The 23,044-nt window shown below is 35.6% G+C and overlaps 1 protein-coding gene across 1 annotated transcript in view; it reads right to left on the bottom strand.

The window, feature by feature from the left end:
* Positions 1-23,044, bottom strand: part of PCDH15 (protocadherin related 15) — a 1,036,870-nt gene that overhangs the window by 49,021 nt on the left and 964,805 nt on the right. The window contains exon 28 of the mRNA XM_070780422.1: positions 13,630-13,718. Within this exon, the coding sequence (XP_070636523.1) occupies positions 13,630-13,718 (89 nt within the window). The remainder of the gene's footprint in view (positions 1-13,629; positions 13,719-23,044) is intronic.

Here is a 23,044-nt window from a genome sequence, read left to right as displayed (position 1 = left end):
ATTTAAGTATTTTAGAATACAAACATCTTTTGTAAAAATCAATCTTTCTATGTATCATCTGTGTCCATATACCTAATCATTTCTACAATATCTGCCTATGCTATATATATATATATATATATATTACATTACTTTACACATATACATATACATATATAAATATATATGTGTGATATTCATAATAATGAATTTTTAGACCTTCATCTTCATATGTACATAGATAAAGGGTTGCTTCCAATTTTTTTAACCTCATTTTTTTTAAATGTAACTCTCTAAGTACTTACTTTGAATTGGCAAATATAAATTAAAGCTAATGTTTACATTGCCCTTATTATTTTATTAATTTATTAAGCCAGTTCACACATACATTTTGAAATAAAATGTCATGTGGATTTACAGTTCGTAATTCCACCAAGAAATTCTACCAGTATAAGTATTTGCATGCCCTAGGTCACTGTCAATTTATGATATTATGACTTTGAAGGCTTTAATTATTAAACTTTTGCTTAAAGTGAAAGTGGAGTGAAAGTGAAAGTCGTTCAGTTGTGTCCAACTCTTTGCCACCCCATGGACTATACAGTCCATGGAATTCTCCAGGCCAGAATACTGTAGTTGGTAGCCTTTCGGTTCTCCAGGGGATCTTCCCAAACTAAGGATCAAACCCAGGTCTCCCGCATTGCAGGTGGATTCTTTACCAGCTGAGCCACAAGGGAAGTCCAAGAATACTGGGTAGCCTATCCCTTCTCCAGGGGATCTTCCCAACCGAGGAATTGAACTGGGGTCCCTTACACTGTTGGAGAAGGCAATGGCACCCCCCTCTGGTACTGTTGCCTGGAAAATCCCATGGACGGAGGAGCCTGGTAGGCTGCAGTCCATGAGGTCGCTAGGTGTCAGATACGACTGAACGACTTCACTTTCACTTTTCACTTTTCACTTTCATGCATTGGAGAAGGAAATGGCAACCCACTCCAGTGTTCTTACCCGGAGAATCCCAGGGATGGGGGAGCCTGGTGGGCTGCTGTCTATGGGGTTGCACAGAGTCAGACACAACTGAAGCAACTTAGCAGCAGACCCTTCATTGTAGGCAGATTCTTTACCAACTGAGCTATCAGGGAAGTCTAACTTTAATAAAATAAGTTCTATAATATATATATGTGTGTGTGTGTGTGCATATGCACATACAGGGAGAGAGAGAGAAGGATACTCTTGATCAATTGATACTCTTTATCAATCTGTAACATCTGTGTCATACACAAACACTGTATCAAGGGAGATGCCTGTGATGATGCTTATATAATGTTAATTGTGCCCTGAATCTAAATTCTTGGAAGCAATACATCAATTGAAAATATAAGTAGTATAATCAAACATTTGGCAGTATGGTATTTAATTATGGCAACATTTTTCAAAACAACAAACTGTCTGATCTGTGAAGAATTAAATACAGTGTGAATGAATTGGTATAATAATTATAATACTTTAAAAATTAAATTTACATTTAGGGTTTATTGTTTTACTTCAGTTTAAAAGATCAGTAGCATACTCATAATATTTAGTAATAGGTTATTACATGATCTTTAGACAAAGTTTCTATAAAGAAATATGTTAATACAGTATTATATGTTCACATATGTTTATATCTAAATATATTTATCAGTTAGTTCAGTTCAGTTCAGTTGCTCAGTCGTGTCCGACTCTTTGTGACCCCATGAATCACAGCATGCTAGGACTCCCTGTCCATCACCAACTCCCGGAGTTCACTCAGACTCACGTTCATCGAGTCAGTGATGCCATGCAGCCATCTCATCCTCTGTCGTCCCCTTCTCCTCCTGCCCCCAATCCCTCCCAGCATCAGAGTCTTTTCCAATGAGTCAACTCTTTGCATGAGGTGGCCAAAGTATTGGAGTTTCAGCTTCAGCATCAGTCCTTCCAATGAACACCCAGGACTGGTCTCCTTTAGGATGGACTGGTTGGATCTCCTTGCAGTCCAAGGGACTAACATTTTACTGTGCTACCACATGATAGCTAATTATTTAAAATTTAAACTAGTTTCTAATTTAAATTAAACATTGCAATCTATATAGCCTTCTTATAATAAATGTTGAAAGAAAAACTTTTTTTTATGTGAAACCTTCTTTTAAATCACAGACTAAGAGAACTATTAAACAACTGGCTCAGTTAACTGATTTATTATCAAAGGTAGTTATTTTTGGTTCAGTTCAGTTCAGTTCAGTCGCTCAGTCGTGTCCAACTCTTTGTGATCCCGTGAATCGCAGCACGCCAGGCCTCCCTGTCCATCACCAACTCCGATTCCCCTAAATTTTCATTTACAGCATCACTTATCCAATATCTTACATGTGCATTTCACCAGAAATTGGGTTATAAAAAAATAAGTGTAGCAGCTTTACTAAAATCGTTTAATAACTAAAACAAATATTTACTTATAGCTAACTTTTGGTTTTTTTACACTAAACTGTTACACCAGTCATCTTTTCAGTTACCTATTTGTGTGAATGACCCACAGTAAAATTACCATTTGATGGGTTTTTCTGGCCTTGTGTTAGAGCAGCTCACTCCTCCTCCATCCACCCACCCCCAAAAATAGATTGGGTTTCTAAATAGGTCTGCCTTCTAAGAAGCATTGTGCAGAGGGAGTGGTTAGGAACCCAACCTGCTGTTAGCTCATAGATGTAGATTCTAATTAAATTTCCACCACTGGCATCTGTATGTTTGTGAAAATTTCTGAGCCTCTCAAAGTTATAGGAAACTCTTCTCTGCAAAGGGGAAAATAATGATTTCTACCTCAAAGGCCTCTATGAGACATTATTTAGATAACACCCAATTAAGTGCACAAAGCCCAACAAATAAAAAACATGCCACAAATGTGAGCTATATGTTGTGGTGGTTGTAAAAACTCCTCAGATTTCATGATTTCAAACCCTACTTAGCCTTTTGTTGAATAAATATGTTTTATATTTAACTAGCAACATAGGGAGCTCCACTCCAGGTACCTGTCAATATTTTTTCAAAAGCCTGGCTAAAAGAATCAATAGGCATTGCAGATGGCCAGAGGGATACGCAGCTTTCCTAATATTCTAAACTAATTTTCTCTCATAAAACAGACTTGTAGAGAGTTTACCCAGAGCATATCCTCAGCAATATTCCAGATTCCGTAGAACATTTTGTTAATGACATTATGAGATATCTTCTCTAAGATGTTCCACAGGATAAAATCCTTCCTCCAATCCTGCATTTCACTCTGAAATAGTTCTGCATTTCCAATGGAAGTGATTTGTTGTTTGTTTTTTCTTAATGTTTTAACTGATTCACATTTTTTTCCAATTTTTTGTGTGCTTCTTTCACTTTGGCCTTAAAATGATGAACACCAAGTTTGTTTCCTATTTTGTAGTGTCTCTGCAGGATGTTTTGGCCTCTTTATTACCAGTCTTATTTTCATTCTTTCCACAATGTCTTTCTATTCCGTTTGCCATGTTCAGTTTCTGACTTACTTAATGGTTTTTACCTTGTTTCACTGTATGAATCATTATAAACTGTCTAAATTCTCCTTGTATAAAGTTAAACATTAAAAAAAAAGTAACCTCTATTACAACTTAGATATAAGTGAAATTATTAATAAAATAGTTTGTGTTGCTGCTGATACAAATGGAATTTTCTTATCTAAACACGTGATTGAATTTATTCCATGAGCTAGTAAAACAGCAGCACAGAAAGGTAAATTGTATAAAAGTTAGAAAAAGTTAAGAGAAGAACTACAAAGATGATTAAGAGAATAAAGGCACCGATCATTGCTGATCAGGTATCTGAATTGAGTGGCTGTACAAGAACACAATATATTTATCTTGTACCATGGCCTGGAAATAATTATAAGAGATAATAAGCTGTTCTCAAAACTTCTGGACCATAAAACAAAAGAATATGAGAGAAATAAGTATTTTGAAAGGAAAAAAAATGCCCACTATGTATCTTGGAAATCTTTATAAAGCAGCTGTGATTCATGTTTTTAATGGAATCATAATATCATGATATTATTTTCATCTTGCAACTGCTTTTGAGTTATTTTCTACTTGGTGCCAGAAAAAACTCTGAAAAATAAACTGAATGATATGATATTTGGGAAAAGTAAACAGAGATTATAACACTTTACTTTTTTTCCCTCTATCGTTTGCTTTAAAATATTTATTCAAATTCTTCTAAAATATATAGCACAAATAATAAGTTAAATAAAAACATTACAGTCAATATTATGGTACCTTCATTAAAATTGTCTTTTATGAATTAAATTTATTTTTATTTCCCACAATGTAGCTCTGCCTATGCTTTAAGCTTGCTCTTTTCTTAGGTAGAATATTTGCTCCAACACTGCTTTATTTTTTAATGTTTGTATTCCCCGTACAGGGTAAACAAAAAAATGTAAAACCATCTCTATCAGCCCTAAAAATAAAAAACAGGTTTTTTTTAAATGAATATTTCAATTCATTTTCAGTTAAGATTCTACTTATCTCTCTTTGCAAACAATAGCAGTTGCTCAAATATATCAAACATTATTTTAAAATTAAAATGTCCTCAGTGGAATTCTAAAAAAGCATTGTTTATTTGTTTTTTTTTTTGCTTTGTTTTCATTGTTTCTGGGGGGAAAAAAGCAAAACAATATATAGGAGCAAATATATTGAATCTGACAAAATATACAATCTAAATGTAGCATTCTTTTATATGTTTGTATGTTGCTAAGAAAAATGGAAGAGGGACACAATCATGTATTTACATTTTTCTATATCATATATATCAGATGACAATATAAATTTATAACACTCATTTATTATCCGTCAATACTTTTTTCTCTCTCCCAAGAGAAACTGGTAGTTTTGACTATAAGCATTCAGAAATGTGTTAATCAATCAGTGGTGAGTACGGACATTAAAATATGAATAAACCTATTGAAAGCAAACACATCAACATATATGACTCCACTGAATCAAAATACAGTAGAATCTAAAGAAAAAGTAAAATCTAGTTGAAAAGACTCTTTGTGACTCCATCCACTATAGCCCACCAGGCTCCTCTGTTCATGTAATTCTCCAGGCAACAATACTAGAGTGGGTTGCCATTCCGTTTTCCAGGGAATCTTCCCCACCCAGAGACTGAACCCTGTCTCCCACAATGCAGGCAGATTCTTTACCATCTGAGCTACTAGAAAAGTCCGAAAAATAATTTGCTTTGGTTATTTCTTCAAAGTACATAAGTAGCAACATCACATATTGTTTTGTACAAGTCAAACTGTATTCTGGGCTATCTTAATTTTGTAAAATACTAAAAGTTCTTGTAACATAATGAGTTGAAAAATGAGTATTTCCGCTAGGAAAGACAGGAAGTTACTTCTTTCTCTGTGAAAATAAAGCCCCAAACTAAGTATTTTAGAAAAATAGCAGGTGAATCCCTTTTGTGTCATAACAATGAATCACCTAGACTGAATAAAACCAAATTACATTTATAATTTTTAAAGAAATCATGAAATATACTTAGAATATTAAAAAAATGGATTTCATTTTATATTGAGTTTATGTTTTATTTTTATGACTGGCTTCAATTTATTTTACAGCTATTAGATGCCTATTACAGAAAACATTATTTTCAAAAGTTTTGCTATTGAAATATCTATGCTTGATAATCTGATAAAATTAGATCATTTATAGTCATTCTCTGTTGATAGCCTCTTCAACTTCATCTTTGTGTTAAGAATACTTGAACAAAATTGGCATGTGATTGGAGATATTTATAGCAATTCAATTTAGAACATAGTAGATAAGAAAAACTATACAACTATAAACTTTCAATACAATAAAATATTTCATACATCCCAGCCTATATTTTTTAACATATTTTCATTGGTTTGATTGGATAGCACCATACCTGATATTTACAATGCACTCAGTTCACATGAAATAAATGAGATAAATTAAAAAAAAATCTTAATGTAGAGCTAAAAATGTGACTGTGGGGAACAGATAATGGAGCTTTCATTTCAGTTCAGTTCAGTCACTCAGTCATGTCCGACTCTTTGCGACCCATGAAGAGAAGCACCCTAGGCCTCCCTGTCCATCACCATCTCCCGGAGCTCACTCAAACTCGTGTCCATCGAGTCGGTGATGCCATCCAGCCATCTCATCCTCTGTCATCCCCTTTTCCTCCTGCCCCCAATCCCCGCCAGCATCAGAATCGTTTCCAATGAGTCAACTCTTCGCATGAGGTGGCCAAACTACTGGAGTTTCCACTTTAGCATCATTCCTTCCAAAGAAATCCCAGAGCTGATCTCCTTTAGAATGGACTGGTTGGATCTCCTTGCAGTCCAAGGGACTCTCAAGAGTCTTCTCCAACACCACAGTTCAAAAGCATCAATTCTTTGGTGCTCAGCTTTCTTCACAGTCCAACTTTCACATCCATTCCTGACCACTGGAAAAACCATAGCCTTGACTAGACGGACCTTTGTTGGCAAAGTAATGTCTCTGCTTTTGAATATGCTATCTAGGTTGGTCATAACTTTTCTTCCAAGGAGTATGCGTCTTTTAATTTCATGGCTCTAGTCCCATTACTAACTTGGGAAATTAGTATCACGATGGTGAGAGAGGACTGACATCCAGGGCCTTTATTGATATGAATCAAGTATTGCCATATAAAGTCAATCCTTTCCAAGAACACAATACCATTACTTTTGAATGTATAATTTTTATCAAATTTTTCAGTGTTCAAGTATGACAAATATTATTTGGCTTTGTTTGCTCAGACCCAACACCTAGGAGTCATTATTGTTTCTTACTTTTTCTCATATGTCCAATTTATAACAAATTCTGTAGGTTGTATCTTAAAAAATTATATCCTTAACTCCTCCCTGTCTCCATACCTACCATCAATTTCAAGCCACATTGATCCCTCTCCTGGAGGATTCCTCTAGACTCTTAACTAGTCTCCTGATTTCCCACTCAACAACCTTTTAAAACTTAAAGCTACAATGTTATTTCTCTGTGCATAACATTTAAAGCAAAATGCCCAAAAGAAATACAATACAAGTTACACATATAAATTCAAATTTTCTGTAGCCACATTAAAAAATTAAAGATAAAAATGGTGAGGTGAATTTAACATATTTATTTAGCTGTATATATCCAAAATGATAATTTCATATATAATCCATACAAAAACATTAAGGAGATATTTTACTTCTTTTGATATAAGTCTTTGAAATCTGGTGTGTATTTTATACTTGCAGCACCTCTCATTGGACTTGTCACTTTTCATGTCCTTGATAACCACATGTAACTAGTATCTACTATGCATGTGTGCATGCTAAGTTTGCTTCAGTTATGTCTGACTCCTTGTGACATAGCCCATCGGGCTCCTCTGTTCATAGCATTCTCCAGGCAAGAATACTGGAATGGGTTGTCATATCCTCCTCCAGGGGATCTTCCAGACCCAGGGATCAAACTCAAATCTCACCTCTCCTGAACTGGCAGGCAGGTTCCTTACCACTAGCTCCATCTGGGAAGCCCAGGACTTTCTATTTTACACAAAGTAAAATGTTAAAATCATCCAGGTGGCCTATGAGATCCTGTATAACTCATTTCCTACATTGACATCTATACCTTGATATGACAAATATATTCCTAACTCTGGATTTCCATATATGTAGTGTCCTCTCTCTGGGATAACTTTCTCTACTTCTGACTCCCCACATCACCACAGACAAATGACTTTCTCCCTCACTTCTCTTAGGTTTTTGCTATATTTCTGCTTATTAGAAAGGTTTTCCTCAATCATTCTATATGAAATAATACATCTGTTTCATAATATATATTGTTAGTTTTACTTATTTTTATTATAGTTATTACTGCTTGACATCAAATTGTGTATTATTTATTATTCTTATCCTATTTGCTGTTTTTCCCCAACAGAATGTAATTTTCATGGAAACAAGGACTTTGCTTAAGTTCATTGTTAAATCTTCTGGAGAAGGGAATGGCAAACCACTTCAATATTCTTGCCTTGAGAACCCCATGAACAATATGAAAAGGCAAAATGATAGGATACTAAAAGAGAAACTCTCCAGGTCAGTGGGTGCCCAATATGCTCTGGGTGAACTCCAGGAGTTGGTGATGGACAGGGAGGCCTGGCGTGCTGCGGTTCATGGGGTCGCAAAGAGTCGGACACGACTGAGCGACTGATCTGATCTGATCTGACTGTTAAATCTTCAGTGCTTACAACTAAGAACTACTCTTTATTTAATGACTAAATTGCCAGCTTCAGGATAGGGATGCATACTCAGTCACTAACTCATGTCGGACACTTTTGCAATGACATGGACTGTAACCCTCCAGGCTCCTCTGTCCATGGAATTTCCCAGGCAAGAATACTGAAGTGGGTTGCCATTTTCTTCTCCACAGGATCTTCCCAACTCAGGGACTGAACCAGCATCTCCTACATTGGCAGGCAGATTCTCTACCACTGGGCCACCAGGGAAGTCCCAAGATATGGATATAGGAATCAAAAAGTTTAATTTCCTGGTCCAAGAATTCCTAACCACTAGAGGACCAGGGCTTAAACCTAGATCCTGTGAATTGAAAAGGAAAAGCCTTCCTAGGAAAAACTGCTTATTTATCAATTGGGAATTTCACCCAAGATTTTCTTTAAAGTGTTTTCTTATAGGAGTTAGAATAGAAAAAAACAAGCATTGTAACTTTTTCTCTTTACAAAATATAATGCTTCAAATTAGGATTCACTAATTTAGAGCCCATTAACTAAACCAGCCTTACCTGCTCTTGAAAATAAAGTGTTATTTACAAAAGGATTTTGCTATGATGAATACTAATTATTTTTAACATTTAAATATTTTAATAACAAAATTAAGTTAATGAAACAGCAAAATTTAAATATCATTAAAAGTACAAATATTATTTTTAATTTATTATTAGTAAACTATTAATATATCTCTTTATAGAAAATTCCCTGAGCTTCCAAACTCTAGAGCAAAATGTAGATAAAAATGATCAACGATAATGTGTTTATTGATTTGCCTTTCAACTCCACCTTTCCCCTCAACTCTAAGTCTTATGCAGATATAAGACTATATAAGTGCTGGCTTTTATTTTTTATTGTTTCCTAGATTTTCTTCTGAAATGATTTTATAATTCTTATCCCAGAAATACACATTTTGGCTAGATTTCTAAAGTATGTTTTGTAAGCTCTATTCCAGGAGCTATAGATTAATTACACAGACTCATTTCAGATGTTTTGTAAATTTTTCATGAACTATTAGGCTCCTCCACACCAAAGCAATAACTACATCAATAAAGTCTTAATTTCACTGAATTTTCATATTGTATTTAGAAAATAAGAAGCATTTGACCAACTCTGAGACCTAAGTTACCAATTCTGTTTTATATTATAACACAATATTTCTAAATTATTTTATCTATATTTTTGAAAATGCCATTTCCACATATTCTTACCATTTAAATTTTAGAATCCCAAGCATCTTTTATTTATACGAGCTTCATGGTGAAGTGAAAAGAGCAAGGAGGAAGACACAAAATGCAAACAATTTTTAGCTTCTTTAGACACTATTGCCAATCATTTGTATGTTATAATAAGATCTCCTTAACCTTACCCTCACAGCTATTTCTCCTATGCCTTAATCTCAAGAATTTGTAACAGAAAAACAATGCTCACAAAGAGATAAATGCTAACATCAATCTAAGATGCTTCAAAACACAAACATGCGAGGCCACTCATAAGGGGCACAGATTCCCATTATGGGAGAATTTGCCGAGTGTATTAATATAATTAAAAAGATATGTGTTTCATTGCAAAAGATCATTTGGTTACTTCTATAAGCATTAAAAAACAAAGTAATAAAAGAAAAAAAATTAGTAGAGCTATTTAAGCCAGTTACAAGAAAGTGGGAAGTAATTATTATCATTCCTATAGCAACTAAGATTTACTCTTTGAACATTCTATTTTCCAGGCATCATACTCTTAGTTATCAAAGGACATTGATATCTTATGAAAAATCTTCCCAATCGTGAAATGAATTTATTAGATCATTACATTTTTCTTTGATCTACTCTTTCAATTTGTGCTGATTTTGTGTGTATCAGGAACACTTTGGAGTATGATCTGGCCACTTCCCTAGTGGCTCAGCAGTAAAGAATCCACCTGCAATGCAGGAGAAGTGAGTTTGATTCCTGGGTCAGTAAGATCCCTTGGAGGAGGAAATGGCAACCCTCCCGTATTCTTGCCTGAAAAATCCCATGGAGAGGAGGAGCCTGACGGGCTAAAGCCTTGGGTCTCAAGAGTCAGACACAGCTCAGAGACTGAAAGCACATACAAAGGAGAAAAATAAAAGTGATGATCATATGGAGTTTGTTTTCCTATCTTAAGGTAGGGATGTCTCAGGAAATACAGAAGATGGCTTTGAAGGTGATCTGACTTATCTAGGAATACCTACAGGAAACATATATATTGGTTAGTCTGATCATTGGAATAATAAATTCCTATTTTTAAGTACCAAGTTGGCACTCTGCTGTCTACTTCGTCTATGTGTATGCTTTCATTATGCCCTCCATTATCTCACCCCCTGCCCTGGGACATGGAGCATTTGGGGCTTCATGGTGCTGAATCAGATCTAACAGTCTATCGCTACTTCCATCTTCTGTCTACTAAAGTTGATTTCGAGAGGAATCATAATGACTATAAACTATATGATTCCAAGGGTATGATCTTCTGGAAAAGATATAACTATGGAGACAGTAAAATGAGCACTGATTTCTGGGGGTTAGTGGGAAAGGTTTGAATAGCTGGAGCATGGAGGGTTTTTTAGAGTAGTGAATCTATTCTGTATGATATTACAATGATAGATACAGTAGTCCAAACCACAGGATATACAACCAAGAGTGAACACTATGTAGACTATGGATTTGAGACGATTATGATGTGTCAACATAAGTTTATTTATTGTAACAAATACACTATGGTGTAAGATATGGATAGTGAGGGGAGCTATGTATGAGGCAGGTGGAAGAAGAAGTATATGGGCATTCTCTTTATCTTCTGCTCTATTTTACAATGACATAAAACATCCCTGGAAAAAGTCTCTTTTTAAAAAGGGATCCAAAATTTTTGTCCTTAAAAATCTCTAAATTAACACAGATTGTAGAAAACAAACAAGAAAAGACATCCTGTAAAAGGGAATCTGGCAAGCAACTGCTATGCTTACTGCACTAGTAAATTTAGGTTTACTTATGTGCTTAGTCACTCAGTCATGCCCGACTCTTTGCGACCCTTTGGACTATAGCCTGGCAGACTCCTGTGTCCATGGGATCACAAAACTTTCATTCAGGAAAATGCATCAAATACTTACTATATAACTGGAATTATAGTAGTGAAAGGCAGATTTCCTATCTTTATAAAGCTTATGTTAAATTGATATATAATATAAATATTAAATATGCTTTGAACAAAAGCAAGGGTTGAAAAGAGTGTCATCTCTTTTGCATGGTAATCAGAAAAAGCCTGTTCCGATAGATGACATTAAAACAGGTGTAATCCCAGTCAGAATGGCTGCGATCCAAAAGTCTACAAATAATAAATGCTTGAGAGGGTGTGGAGAAAAGGGAACCCTCTTACACTGTTGGTGGGAATGCAAACTAGTACAGCCACTATGGGGAACAGTGTGGAGATTCCTTAAAAAACTGGAAATAGAACTGCCTTATGATTCAGCAATCCCATTGCTGGGCATACACACTGAGGAAACCAGAAGGGAAACAGACACGTGTACCCCAATGTTCATGGCAGCACTGTTTATAATAGCCAGGACATGGAAGCAACCTAGATGTCCATCAGCAGATGAATGGATAAGAAAGCTATGGTATATATACACAATGGAGTATTACTCAGCCATTAAAAAGAATACATTTGAATCAGTTCTAATGAGGTGAATGAAACTGGAGCCTATTATACAGAGTGAAGTAAGCCAGAAGAAAAACCACCAATACAGTATACTAACACATATATATGGAATTTAGAAAGATAGTAACAATAACCTGGTGTACGAGACAGCAAAAGAGACACTGATGTATAGATCAGTCTTATGGACTGTGGGAGAGGGAGAGGGTGGGATGACTTGGGAGAATGGCATTGAAACATGTAAAATATCATGTAAGAAACGAGTTGCCAGTCCAGGTTTGATGCACGATACTGGATGCTTGGGGCTAGTGCACTGGGACGACCCAGAGGGATGGTACGGGGAGGGAGGAGGGAGGAGGGTTCAGGATGGGGAACACATGTATACCTGTGGTGGATTCATTTTGATATTTGGCAAAACTAATACAATTATGTAAAGTTTAAAAATAAAATAAAATTTTAAAAAAAGAAACAAACAAACAAACAAACAAAAAAAAAACAGGTGTAATCAACTACTATTTAGTAAAAGTTAAGCATATATAAACCACTTTTACAGAAGCAAACAAGATACTCTCTAATCGCTATTCCATGCTTAAGTGTTGATAATCACCTCTTTCATAGGATGTTTTATGTGGCAAAAAAAGGTTAAATTTTGTGAAGCACCAGGAAGTAATTCTTGTAGACCACATATGCTTTTATTATCGGAGAGTCACTCATGTCTTAATCCAGTGCCTATTGTATTTTATTTGACACATAGTTAGTAGCAGGTTAACTATCTGACCATCTATAGTTTCTTCTGGCAACACAGAAATATAAGATGTTTTACTTGAAAGAGGCAAATTGACAGTAAATGACATCTGTCAAGTTGAATTCAATAGAAGACAAGGAATAACTAATAAGTATCACTGTAAAGTTATTAAATGATACAGGCTAGGTTAGGGTAGTTAAAGGTGAAATAGTAAAGACATGTTAATATTCCTTGATAATATTTAGAATATTAGGAAACTGTGAATTCATAATCACAGTTTTGAGACAACACTAACATATTCAGCCATGTAGAGTATACACTGTTAAAAAGGCAGAGGGACATGATATGTATTTTAGAATGAAAATATGAAAGAATTGACATTCTTTAAAAATTATAAAAGAATAAGCTTTAGCCATTTAGACACATCATTCTGAGAAATAATAGCATTTCCTGGACTAGCTAGATTGCTGAGATAATGAGCTTTTTGAAGACTCTGGAGCCACAAAATCAGGATATATACTCAAATAGTTATGCTTATTTCTTATGTACAGTATTTTGAATTTATGTTGACCCATCAATCAAAACATTCTGAATAATAAGATCTCACATCTAATTTTCATTCTTTTTTTTTTTTCTCTCTAGTTTTATTTTATTTTTAAACTTTACATAATTGTATTAGTTTTGCCAAATATCAAAATGAATCCGCCACAGGTATTATTTGAAGAATCTTAGATCATTACAACTTCAAATGAAGTTACCTGTTTCAATAAAAGAATAACTTAAGTTTAATTTTGAGAAGGTATTTTAAAAATGTGTGTTTAGTCTGAACATTGTAATGATCAAAATGACCTAATTCAGAAAAAAACTGTAGCCATATAAAAACAAATATGTAAGTAAAGAAAAACCCTTACTCTGTAAGGTCTTCTATCTTTTTTTCCACTAGAGTAGGGGGCACATTAGAAACAATGACTTGCATATCCAGCTGATTGACCACAGACACCTGAAAGGCAAAAATAGAATTCATTTGGCTTTTACTCGTTAACATTTCTATAATCAAATTAACATTTTTCTTTCCTACTATGCAAAGACATAGCGGTTTCCAATTTAAGCACAAATGGTATTTCTAACTACGTCGTCTCTGTTATACATGTTGGGACAGATTGGGAATGACAGAATAGTTGCTTACTTAGATGTTATACAAGCCTAAGTGACTTCGACTATTGTTGGTTTTGCATTTGTTTTCTTGACTTTTACAAAAGCATAAAATAAATGTGGTTTTGTAAATTTTTAAAAAACCTGGGTTATTTAAGAACACTCAGGAAAATGGAAAACTAAGCTTTTAGGGTTTATAAATCCTAAGAGATCCTTTATTCATTGTCATTAAGAATCTGGGACATGGACAGTTAGAATAATTCATTCCATGAGATCACCAAATACAGAATCATGCCTGCATTAGCCAACTTTGTGTAGATAAAGAGGTATACACATACAAACTCAGGCTTCCCTGGTGGCTCACTGGTAAAGAATACACCTGACAATGCAAGAGACACAGATCTGATCTCCGGGTCTTGAAGATCCCCTGGAGGAGCAAATAGCAACCAACTCCAGGATTCTTGTCTGGGAAATACCACAGACAGAGAAGCCTGGTGGACTATAGTCCGCTAGATCACAAACAGCTGGACACGACTTAGTGACTAAAACAATGACAATACATAAAAACTTCAGATGGAGCTGAAAGAAGCTAATTTAACACTGTTTATGAATCCATTCTTCCATGTAATATTTAGACTCCCTTCTATGTTCTTATTTAGAAAAATGGAAGAAAAATAATAGCATTTATTCTCTGCTTACAATACATGTTTTACTATTTCACTCAAAAGTACAAGAATTAATGGGCTTCCCAGGTAAAGAACCCGCCTGCCAACATAGGAGATTGAAGAGACATGGCTTCATTCCCTGGGTCAGGAAGATTCCCCTGGAGGAGGGCTTGGCAACTCACTCTAGTATTCTTGCCAGGAGAATCCCATGGACAGAGGAGCCCAGTGGGCTACAGTCCATAGGGTTGCAAAGAGTTGAACAGAACTGAAAGTACTTAACAAACGCATACACACAGGAATTGACACTGATGTAATTCTATAAATCATTGTATCAGGTAGTTACAGTATCATTCCAATTTTTAAATATGAAAAAATTTTACATATCCAATTTTAAAATGTCTCTAATAAAACAAAGAGACATTAATATCTTGGTCCCAATTAAACACAGGCTCCAGAACATGTGCTCTTTTATTACCCAGACATTAAAAAATGTACTGTCCTGCATGTATATTATACACAAGTGTTGTTGTTCAGTCACGCAGTTGTGTCTGACTCTTTGTGACGCCATGGACTGCAGCACGCCAGGCCTACCTGTCCCCCACCATCTCCCAGAGTTTGCCCAAGTTCATGTTCCTTGCATTGGTGATGCTGTTCAGCCATCTCATCCTCTGATGCCCTCTTCTCCCCTACTGCCCTCGATCTTTCCAAGCATCAGGGTCTTTTCCAATGAGTTGTCAGTTTGCATCACATGACCAACATACTGGAGCTTCAGCTTCAGCATCAGTCCTGCCAGTGAATATTCAGGGTTGATCTCCCTTAAGATTGACTAGTTCGATCCCCTTACTGTCCAAGGGACTTTCAGGAGTCTTCTCCAGCACCACAGTTTAAAGGCATCAATTATTTGGCATTCTGCCTTGTTTACAGTCCAACTGTACAGTGAGTACACAACCAGGCACGACCACTGGGAAGACCATAGCCTTGACTATATAAACCTTTATCAGCAGAGTAATACCTTTGCTTTTCAACATGCTGTCTAGGTTTGTCATTGTTTTCCTGCCAAGAAGCAATTATCTTCTGATTTCTTGGCTGCAGTCACAGTCCGCAGTGATTTGGAGCCCAAGAAAAGGAAATTTGTCACTACTTCCATCTTTTCCCCTTCTATTTGCCATGCAGTAATGGCAGTTTGTAATATTAAATTTTAAAATTAAAAATATGTATCTAATATTATATACAATTAAAATTGTGTAAATGCATATACACCAGGACTATTAATTTAATACTCTGGAATAGGCATATTTAGCACTATATATCTGAATATAAATTTTCTGGGGAATAACTTCATATTTTGGGCTTCTCTGATAGCTCAGTTGGTCAAGAATCCACCCTCAGTGCAGGAGAACCTGTTTGATTCCTGGGTTGGGAAGATCCATGGAGAAGGGATAGGCTACTGCAGTATTCTTGGGCTTCCCTGGTGGCTCAGCTGGTAAAGAATCCACTTGCAATAGGGAGACCTGAGTTTGATCCCAGGGTTGGGCAGATCCCTTGGAGTAGGGAAAGGCTACCCACTCCAGTATTCTGGCCTGGAGAGTTCCATAGACTATAGGGTACATAGGGTCACAAAGAGTCAGACACCACTGAGCAACTTTCACTTTCAACCTCATGTTTACATATATTTTTTATATAAGTTCCCAATTCTCTGCATGTAGTTGCCCATACATGCCGTATCAGAAGTCATAAGCTCAAACTTCTTCAGGGACCAGGCAGGTTACCTAAATGAGGAAAGCTGTCAAAAGTATGAAATAATAGGGAGAATTGGCAGGCTCTCAAATCAGAGAGCATATTACTCCTCTGAAGAACTCAGCTACTTCTCATCTCTACTGAGTATTGTGATGTGGGTAAACAGATCCAGATCTGCTGTAGTTTTCCATCTTTCAAGGAAAGAGACAAGATGTGAAATATTTACAACTAATTTGAAATCTTTCAAACCATAATGTGGGCCTAATAATTCATGTGTGCAGATAAACTATATTGAGCCAGGAGTCTATCTTATTACCAAGTTGCTATCAGCAAATTGCTAACATTGGCAGTTCCAACCTGTATCTCTAACTCATTATAGGTATCTGGGATCAAATGTTTAAATTTTCCTTAAACATGTACATGAATCTTGACTGTGTCCTCACACACACACAAAAAAATCTAAGTTCATTAGAAAAAGGGGATTATCATGGTTTTTTTTTTTTGTAACTCTATTTTATCTTTTTGCATCACTCCTGAATAAAAAAATAAAAAGGACTAACATTACATATTACATATAACTTTTTTTGTTATTTGTTTTGCTTCCTGTTTTAGTTTTTAGTAGTAAAAATACATGATAAAAATCTCTAGAAAAATCTATATGAGTTTTGTGAAACTGTTTCCTTTATTCCTTCCTTCCCTCTCTTTCTTCTTTCCTTCCCTCTCTTCTTTTCTTCCCTCTCTTTCTTCCTTCATCTCTTCCTCCCTTCCTTTCTCCTCTTTCAATATTGGGTGAGAGAACATTAAAAAAAAAAATGATCCAAAACAAACAGCCTGAAACAAATAGTAATCATGGACTCTTTTCTAAATAAGAGCATATTTCTCAGCTTCTTTTGGAGTTTGATGGAACCATATGATGTTCTGACCAATGGAAGTCAGTGCAAAAGAAGAAACAAATACTCTTTAATCTATCCCATATGTGAACCTTCCCTTTCTTGGGCAGTATCTGTTTGAATAAGGAAGCCATAGAGCAGGACACAGACACATGATGGAAGGGAACTGAGCCACTGAATCTCAATTTGCAAGAGCTGTCAAGAACATCACCCGACCATATATGCTCTCATTGTTGGGTCATGCAAAAACAAATCTTGTTAGTTTAAACCACTGAAATTTTGGAGTTTTCTGTCACGCAGTCAGTCTATCAAAACAAACACCCAGGGATTGATTTCACGTGGTTGACTGATTTCCCCTAATTGTAGATCAGTGAAACACTAGAATGTTTTATTCAGTATGGGGGAAAGGTAACATTTCCCTTTGCATAAATAAGTTCTAAGTTTTGAAGGTTGTTTTACAAGTAAAGAGTTGGAATGCAGTCAATTCATGTGCTGGGTACTCTATTGAGAAGCAATACTTGGCCCTGAACTTATAAGTAACTCTGCCAAAACATAAATACAGTATACTAACACATATATATGGAATTTAGAAAGATGGTAACAATAACCCGGTGTATGAGACAGCAAAAGAGACACTGATGTATAGAACAGTCTTATGGACTCTGTGGGAGAGGGAGAGGGTGGAAAGATTTGGGAGAATGACATTGAAACATGTAAAATATCATGTAAGAAACGAGATGCCAGTCCAGGTTCGATGCACGATACTGGATGCTTGGGGCTAGTGCACTGGGACGACCCAGAGGGATGGTATGGGGAGGGAGGAGGGAGGAGGGTTCAGGATGGGGAACACATGTATACCTGTGGCGGATTCATTTTGATATTTGGCAAAACTAATACAATTATGTAAAGTTTAAAAATAAAATAAAATAAAATAAAATAAAAAAAAGACTGTCAGTACTTTCTCTTTATTCAGAAGGATAAATTACTTCAAAGAGAATTTTTAATTTGTTAAACAAACTGAATCAAGATTTAAAGTCCTCTGGAATATATCCATATTAAGCTTATAATTTCTCAAAAAGATTTTTTGAAAATGATTTTGAAAACATGATTTTGTACACTTAAAATAAAAAAGTAATGCATTTTTAATTCTGATAAAATAAAAAGTCAGACTGCATTTAACTCTGCTGCTGCTGCTGCTGCTGCTGTCACTTCAGTCGTGTCTGACTCTGTGCGACCACATAGACGACAGCCCACCAGGTTCCCCCATCCCTGGGATTCTCCAGGCAAGAACTCTGGAGTGGGTTGCCATTTCCTTCTCCAATGCATGAAAGTGAAAAGTGAAAGTGAAGTCATTCAGTCGTGTCTGACTCTTAGCAACCCCATGGACTGCAGCCCACCAGGCTCCTCCATCCATGGGATTTTCCAGGCAAGAGTACTGGAGTGGGGTGCCATTGCCTTCTCCAGATGTAACTATCTCAGACTTATCTACAAACAGTTAGATTTAAAATTTTAAATATATGTAAAAGTATTGACATATACATATTATTTATGTAGAACATATATATACTTTGTGCATATGAAGACAACAAGCTATTATAGTTTAAATTTTGATCTTCCAAAAATTTCCATGCCCTTGAATCATTGGTTTCTTCTATCATCTATAGCAAAGATATTTATGTTTAAGATTATTATATTTTGTTTATATTACATTTTCAGTAGAGCCTTTATGCAAATGCACTTCAGTTTATTATAGTAAAATTTTTTAAATTCTGTTTTAAAATTGCTTCATTTAATTATTTATGCCTTAATTACTAATGATACCTTTTCTAAACATCTTTTTTTTGGTGGGGGGAGGGTTTATTTTTGTAATGGGTTAAAATTACTAGGTACAATCAAAAGAAAAAAAGAAAAAGCTAATATTTGTGCAACACATAATTTTAAAAACAGATTCTGAATCTTTTTAATTATTTATCATAAACTTCTTATAATTCTTTTTTTCCCTATTCACTTCTTAAATAGTTTAGATAGTACAGTCCAATATAAACATAACGTGAGACCAAAAAAAAAAAAAGAAAGCCAGATATGTAATTTTCAATTTTCTGGTAATCACAACAGAAAGAGAAAAAATAATGAAATTAATTCAATAATACACTTAACCTAATATAATCAATGTATTATCATTCCAATATTAATCAGTCTAGAAAAAGTGAAAATGTTAGTGGGTCATTCCTGACTGACTCTTGTGACCCCATGGACTGTAGCCTGCCAGGCTCCTTTGTCCATGGAATTCTTCAGGCCAGGATACTGGATTTGGTTGCCATTCCCTTTTCCATGTGATCTTTCTGACTTAGGGATCGAACCCATGTCTCCTGCATGGCAGGTAGATTCTTTACCATCTGAGCCACCAGGGAAGCTAAAAAACTGATTAAGGAGAGTTTTTACATGTTTTTCATACTAAGTCTTTGAAGTCCATTGTGTATATTACACAGTATGTCTAAATGCAACCTAGCCACATTTCAAGTGCTCAGAAGCCACATATAGCAGAGAGTTAACACAATGGACAGCAAAATTCTAGAGGTTCACACAGTTTCTTGCTTGGTCTGGTCACTGTTTCTTCCTAACTGGTCTCTGGCACAATCTCACTTTTCTTGAAAAAGAAGAGGTATCTTAAGTACTTTTTTTTTTTGTTTTGCTTTCAAATGATTGTGTATGATGTCTGCAAACTCAAAACTCAAGTGGTAGTTTCTTCAAGATTAGTTTCAATGTAAAATCTAAAATCATGTTCAGTTAGACTAAAATAACTTTATAGGTCTTGCACTTTGAATGGACCTTCTGCCTATGAATTTTTAAAAACATCTTGCATTGGTCATTTGGAAAATATCGGTTCACTGAATATTGCCAGTTTTTCAAATATTGACACGTTACATTACACAATACCAAGAAAAAAATCACATTCTTTAATATTACCACTGATCTCATCAGAAAAATCTCTCAGTAATGGCAAGCTGTCAAACTCACAGTGGTGAACACATGCTTCCCAATATACTAATTTGTACTTGGAGGCTTGAATGTCATCATTAACAACAAATACTGTCAGTTGTTTTCCTTGAATTGACAGTCTCACCTCATTTATTTTTGTGTAAATGCCCATCAAAAATTCAAGTCTGAATAATCATATTTTATCTCTAAGCTATTTTTTTTTTCCAAATAAAAGCCATTCCTTGAAAAAAGCAGCTAATTCAACTTGCGTAGAGCTTTTCTCTGAGACAGCCATGAAACCTTCATACACATCAGAAGTGCTTTATACCTACTTCTTATTTCATTATAGAAAATGTTGAAAAAGTTTTTAGTCAAGAGTTGATATTTGTTAAAAGTAACAAGTTTTACCGCCTAAATAAGGGCATTCTTAGTTGAAACAGGCTTCTTTTTCTTTTTTTCCCCTGTTTATGTATGGCTATGAAGCCATAGCCATGTTTTCCGGCAGGGCAAATGCAACATGGTAAAAAGGCAAATCATGTCCTAGTATCTTCATGAAAGGAGCTTTGATCTCATGGACCCTGAAATGATTTAGGGTCCCTCTGGTTCTCATGGTGGAAAAGCAAATGGCAACCCACTCCAGTATCCGTGCCTGGAGAATCCCATGCAGAGAGGAGCCTGGCAGACTACAGTCCATAGGGCCGCAAAGAGTCAGACATGACTGAAGTGACTTAGCATGTATACAGGTTTTCATAGACTACCTGTGAGAACTGCTAACTTACACTGCAAGAGACAGGCCATTCATTTACTGAACACATAGGAATTTAGTACTCAGTCTATGACAGGAATTATTCTAGGTGCTTGAGATACATTAGGGATTAAATTAAATTAATTTCTTAAAATGTCCTTATAGAGCTTTTCTGAGGAAAAAACACTAATATGATAAGCCCATTATTTAAAAAAAAAAAGAAGAAAGCAACAGCTAAGTATACAGAGATGCAGTATGTTGCAGTATTAACTAGGATGATGAGAGTATGCTCCATTGTGAAATACATTGTTACAAATATTTAGAAGAGATAAGGGAGCTAGTCCTGAACAATGCAAGGAAAGAACATTGTAGGTAGTGAAAGTGAAAGTTGCTCAGTTGTGTCTGACTCTTTGTGACCCCATGGACTATACAGTCCATAGAATTCTCCGGGGGATCTTCCCAACCCAGGGATCGAACCCAGGTCTCCAGCATTGCAGGTGGATTCTTTACCAGCTGAGCCACAAGGGAACCTCGTTATAAAATTTTCTAAATTGAGAGCATTTTTGACTATTGGAGGAATAGCAAACTGGCCAATATTATCAGGTTTGAAGGAGTTACAGGGAGAAGAGTAGAAAATGGATCATTGGAGGTCAGATTACCAAGGGCCTCATAGTCTTCTATAATCTAAGAATTTCTCTGAAAGAATCAGCTGATATTAGAAAGTTCTGAGCAGATAGATAACAGGACCTGAATTACACTTTAAGATATCACTTTATTTGCTATATTAAAGCCAGACTTTAGCAGGGCAAGAAAGAAAGCATATGAGCAAGTTAGTGAGTTTGTGCAATGATGCAAGTGAGTCATGAAGCTTGATCAAACAAACTGTAACAGTAGAAATATTGAAAAATGTGAAGATAACACATATATGGAGTATATGTACGTTACAGTGTATATATACATATATACAACAATATTTACTCAGGAATTAAATGTGTGGTTAAGTAGAGAAAGGAATTAGGAGACTAAGGAAAATACATGGGCAGAGGAGCCTGGCGGGATACAGGTCCATGGGGTCACAAAGAGTTGTACATGACCAAGCACATTCACACACACACACACACACACACACACACACACAAGGAATTCAAAGTTCATTTGGTCATAGAGCAAAATTTGTGAAGACTATAGGTAGAAGAGATGTGATGAGGAAGAGAAGATTAGCAAACATCAAACAGGTCTTTAGTAGACATTCAAGTATAATTCTGCATGTACATTTTGATACATGAGTTTGCTATTCAGGTATGAGCTTCAGGGTGAAGATATAAATTTGAAATTTTGTAATATATATAGATGATCTTTTAATGTTGTGGGACCGAATGAGTTTAGTGAGTTATAGAGTGAAGATAGAAAAGAGAATTAATGTCTGAGCCCTAAGAAATATTGACTAAAAGGTCAGGAGAAGAAAATGACAGCGAAAATGACAGCAAAAAATACTGAGAAAGACTGAACAGTGAGGAAAGAGATAAAGAAGAGTGAATGGTGGCCTGGAAGCCTAGTAAAGGTAATAATCAACCAAAGGTAGTTAATGGTTCAAATAAGATGGAGATTCAGATTATCAGTGCTTTTACTAAGTGAAAGTCATTGATGATGTTGGCATAAGCAGTTGATTTCAGATAAGTAGTTGATTTCTCCCCCAACAGAGAGAGAAATTTTGATTTAAAAGGTGTTTAAGAGAGGGCTTCCCTGATGGCTCAGCAGTAAAGAATCTGCCTACAATGCAGGAGATTACAAATTTGATCCCTGAGTTGGGAAGATTCCCCGGAGAAGGAAATGATGGTCAAAGAGTGGGTGGTTTGAAATGGAGGCTATAAAAGGAGTGTCATAAGTGGCAATGGCAAAAAATAACTCAGGTTTTAAGTGGTTGAAATAGGATGAAAATTAAAGCCATTGGAGGAAAGGCATTCAAGGAATTGCGAGTTCAGGATATTGGAAGAATCCTCTTTGTGTATAATGAAATTGTCAAAATGTAGGAGGATTGTTGGAGAAAGTAATAGTAACTCGGGAGCCAAACTCATTGAGACATATATGGGATTGACCAAGGTTTCAGAGTCCCAGGAATGAAGTAAGGCAGCTAGTGACAGCCAGATGATGAAAATCA

This window comes from Bos indicus, chromosome 26, assembly GCF_029378745.1.
Source record: "Bos indicus isolate NIAB-ARS_2022 breed Sahiwal x Tharparkar chromosome 26, NIAB-ARS_B.indTharparkar_mat_pri_1.0, whole genome shotgun sequence".
Lineage (NCBI taxonomy): Eukaryota > Metazoa > Chordata > Mammalia > Artiodactyla > Bovidae > Bos > Bos indicus.
This window is presented reverse-complemented; position numbering and strand designations above follow the sequence as displayed.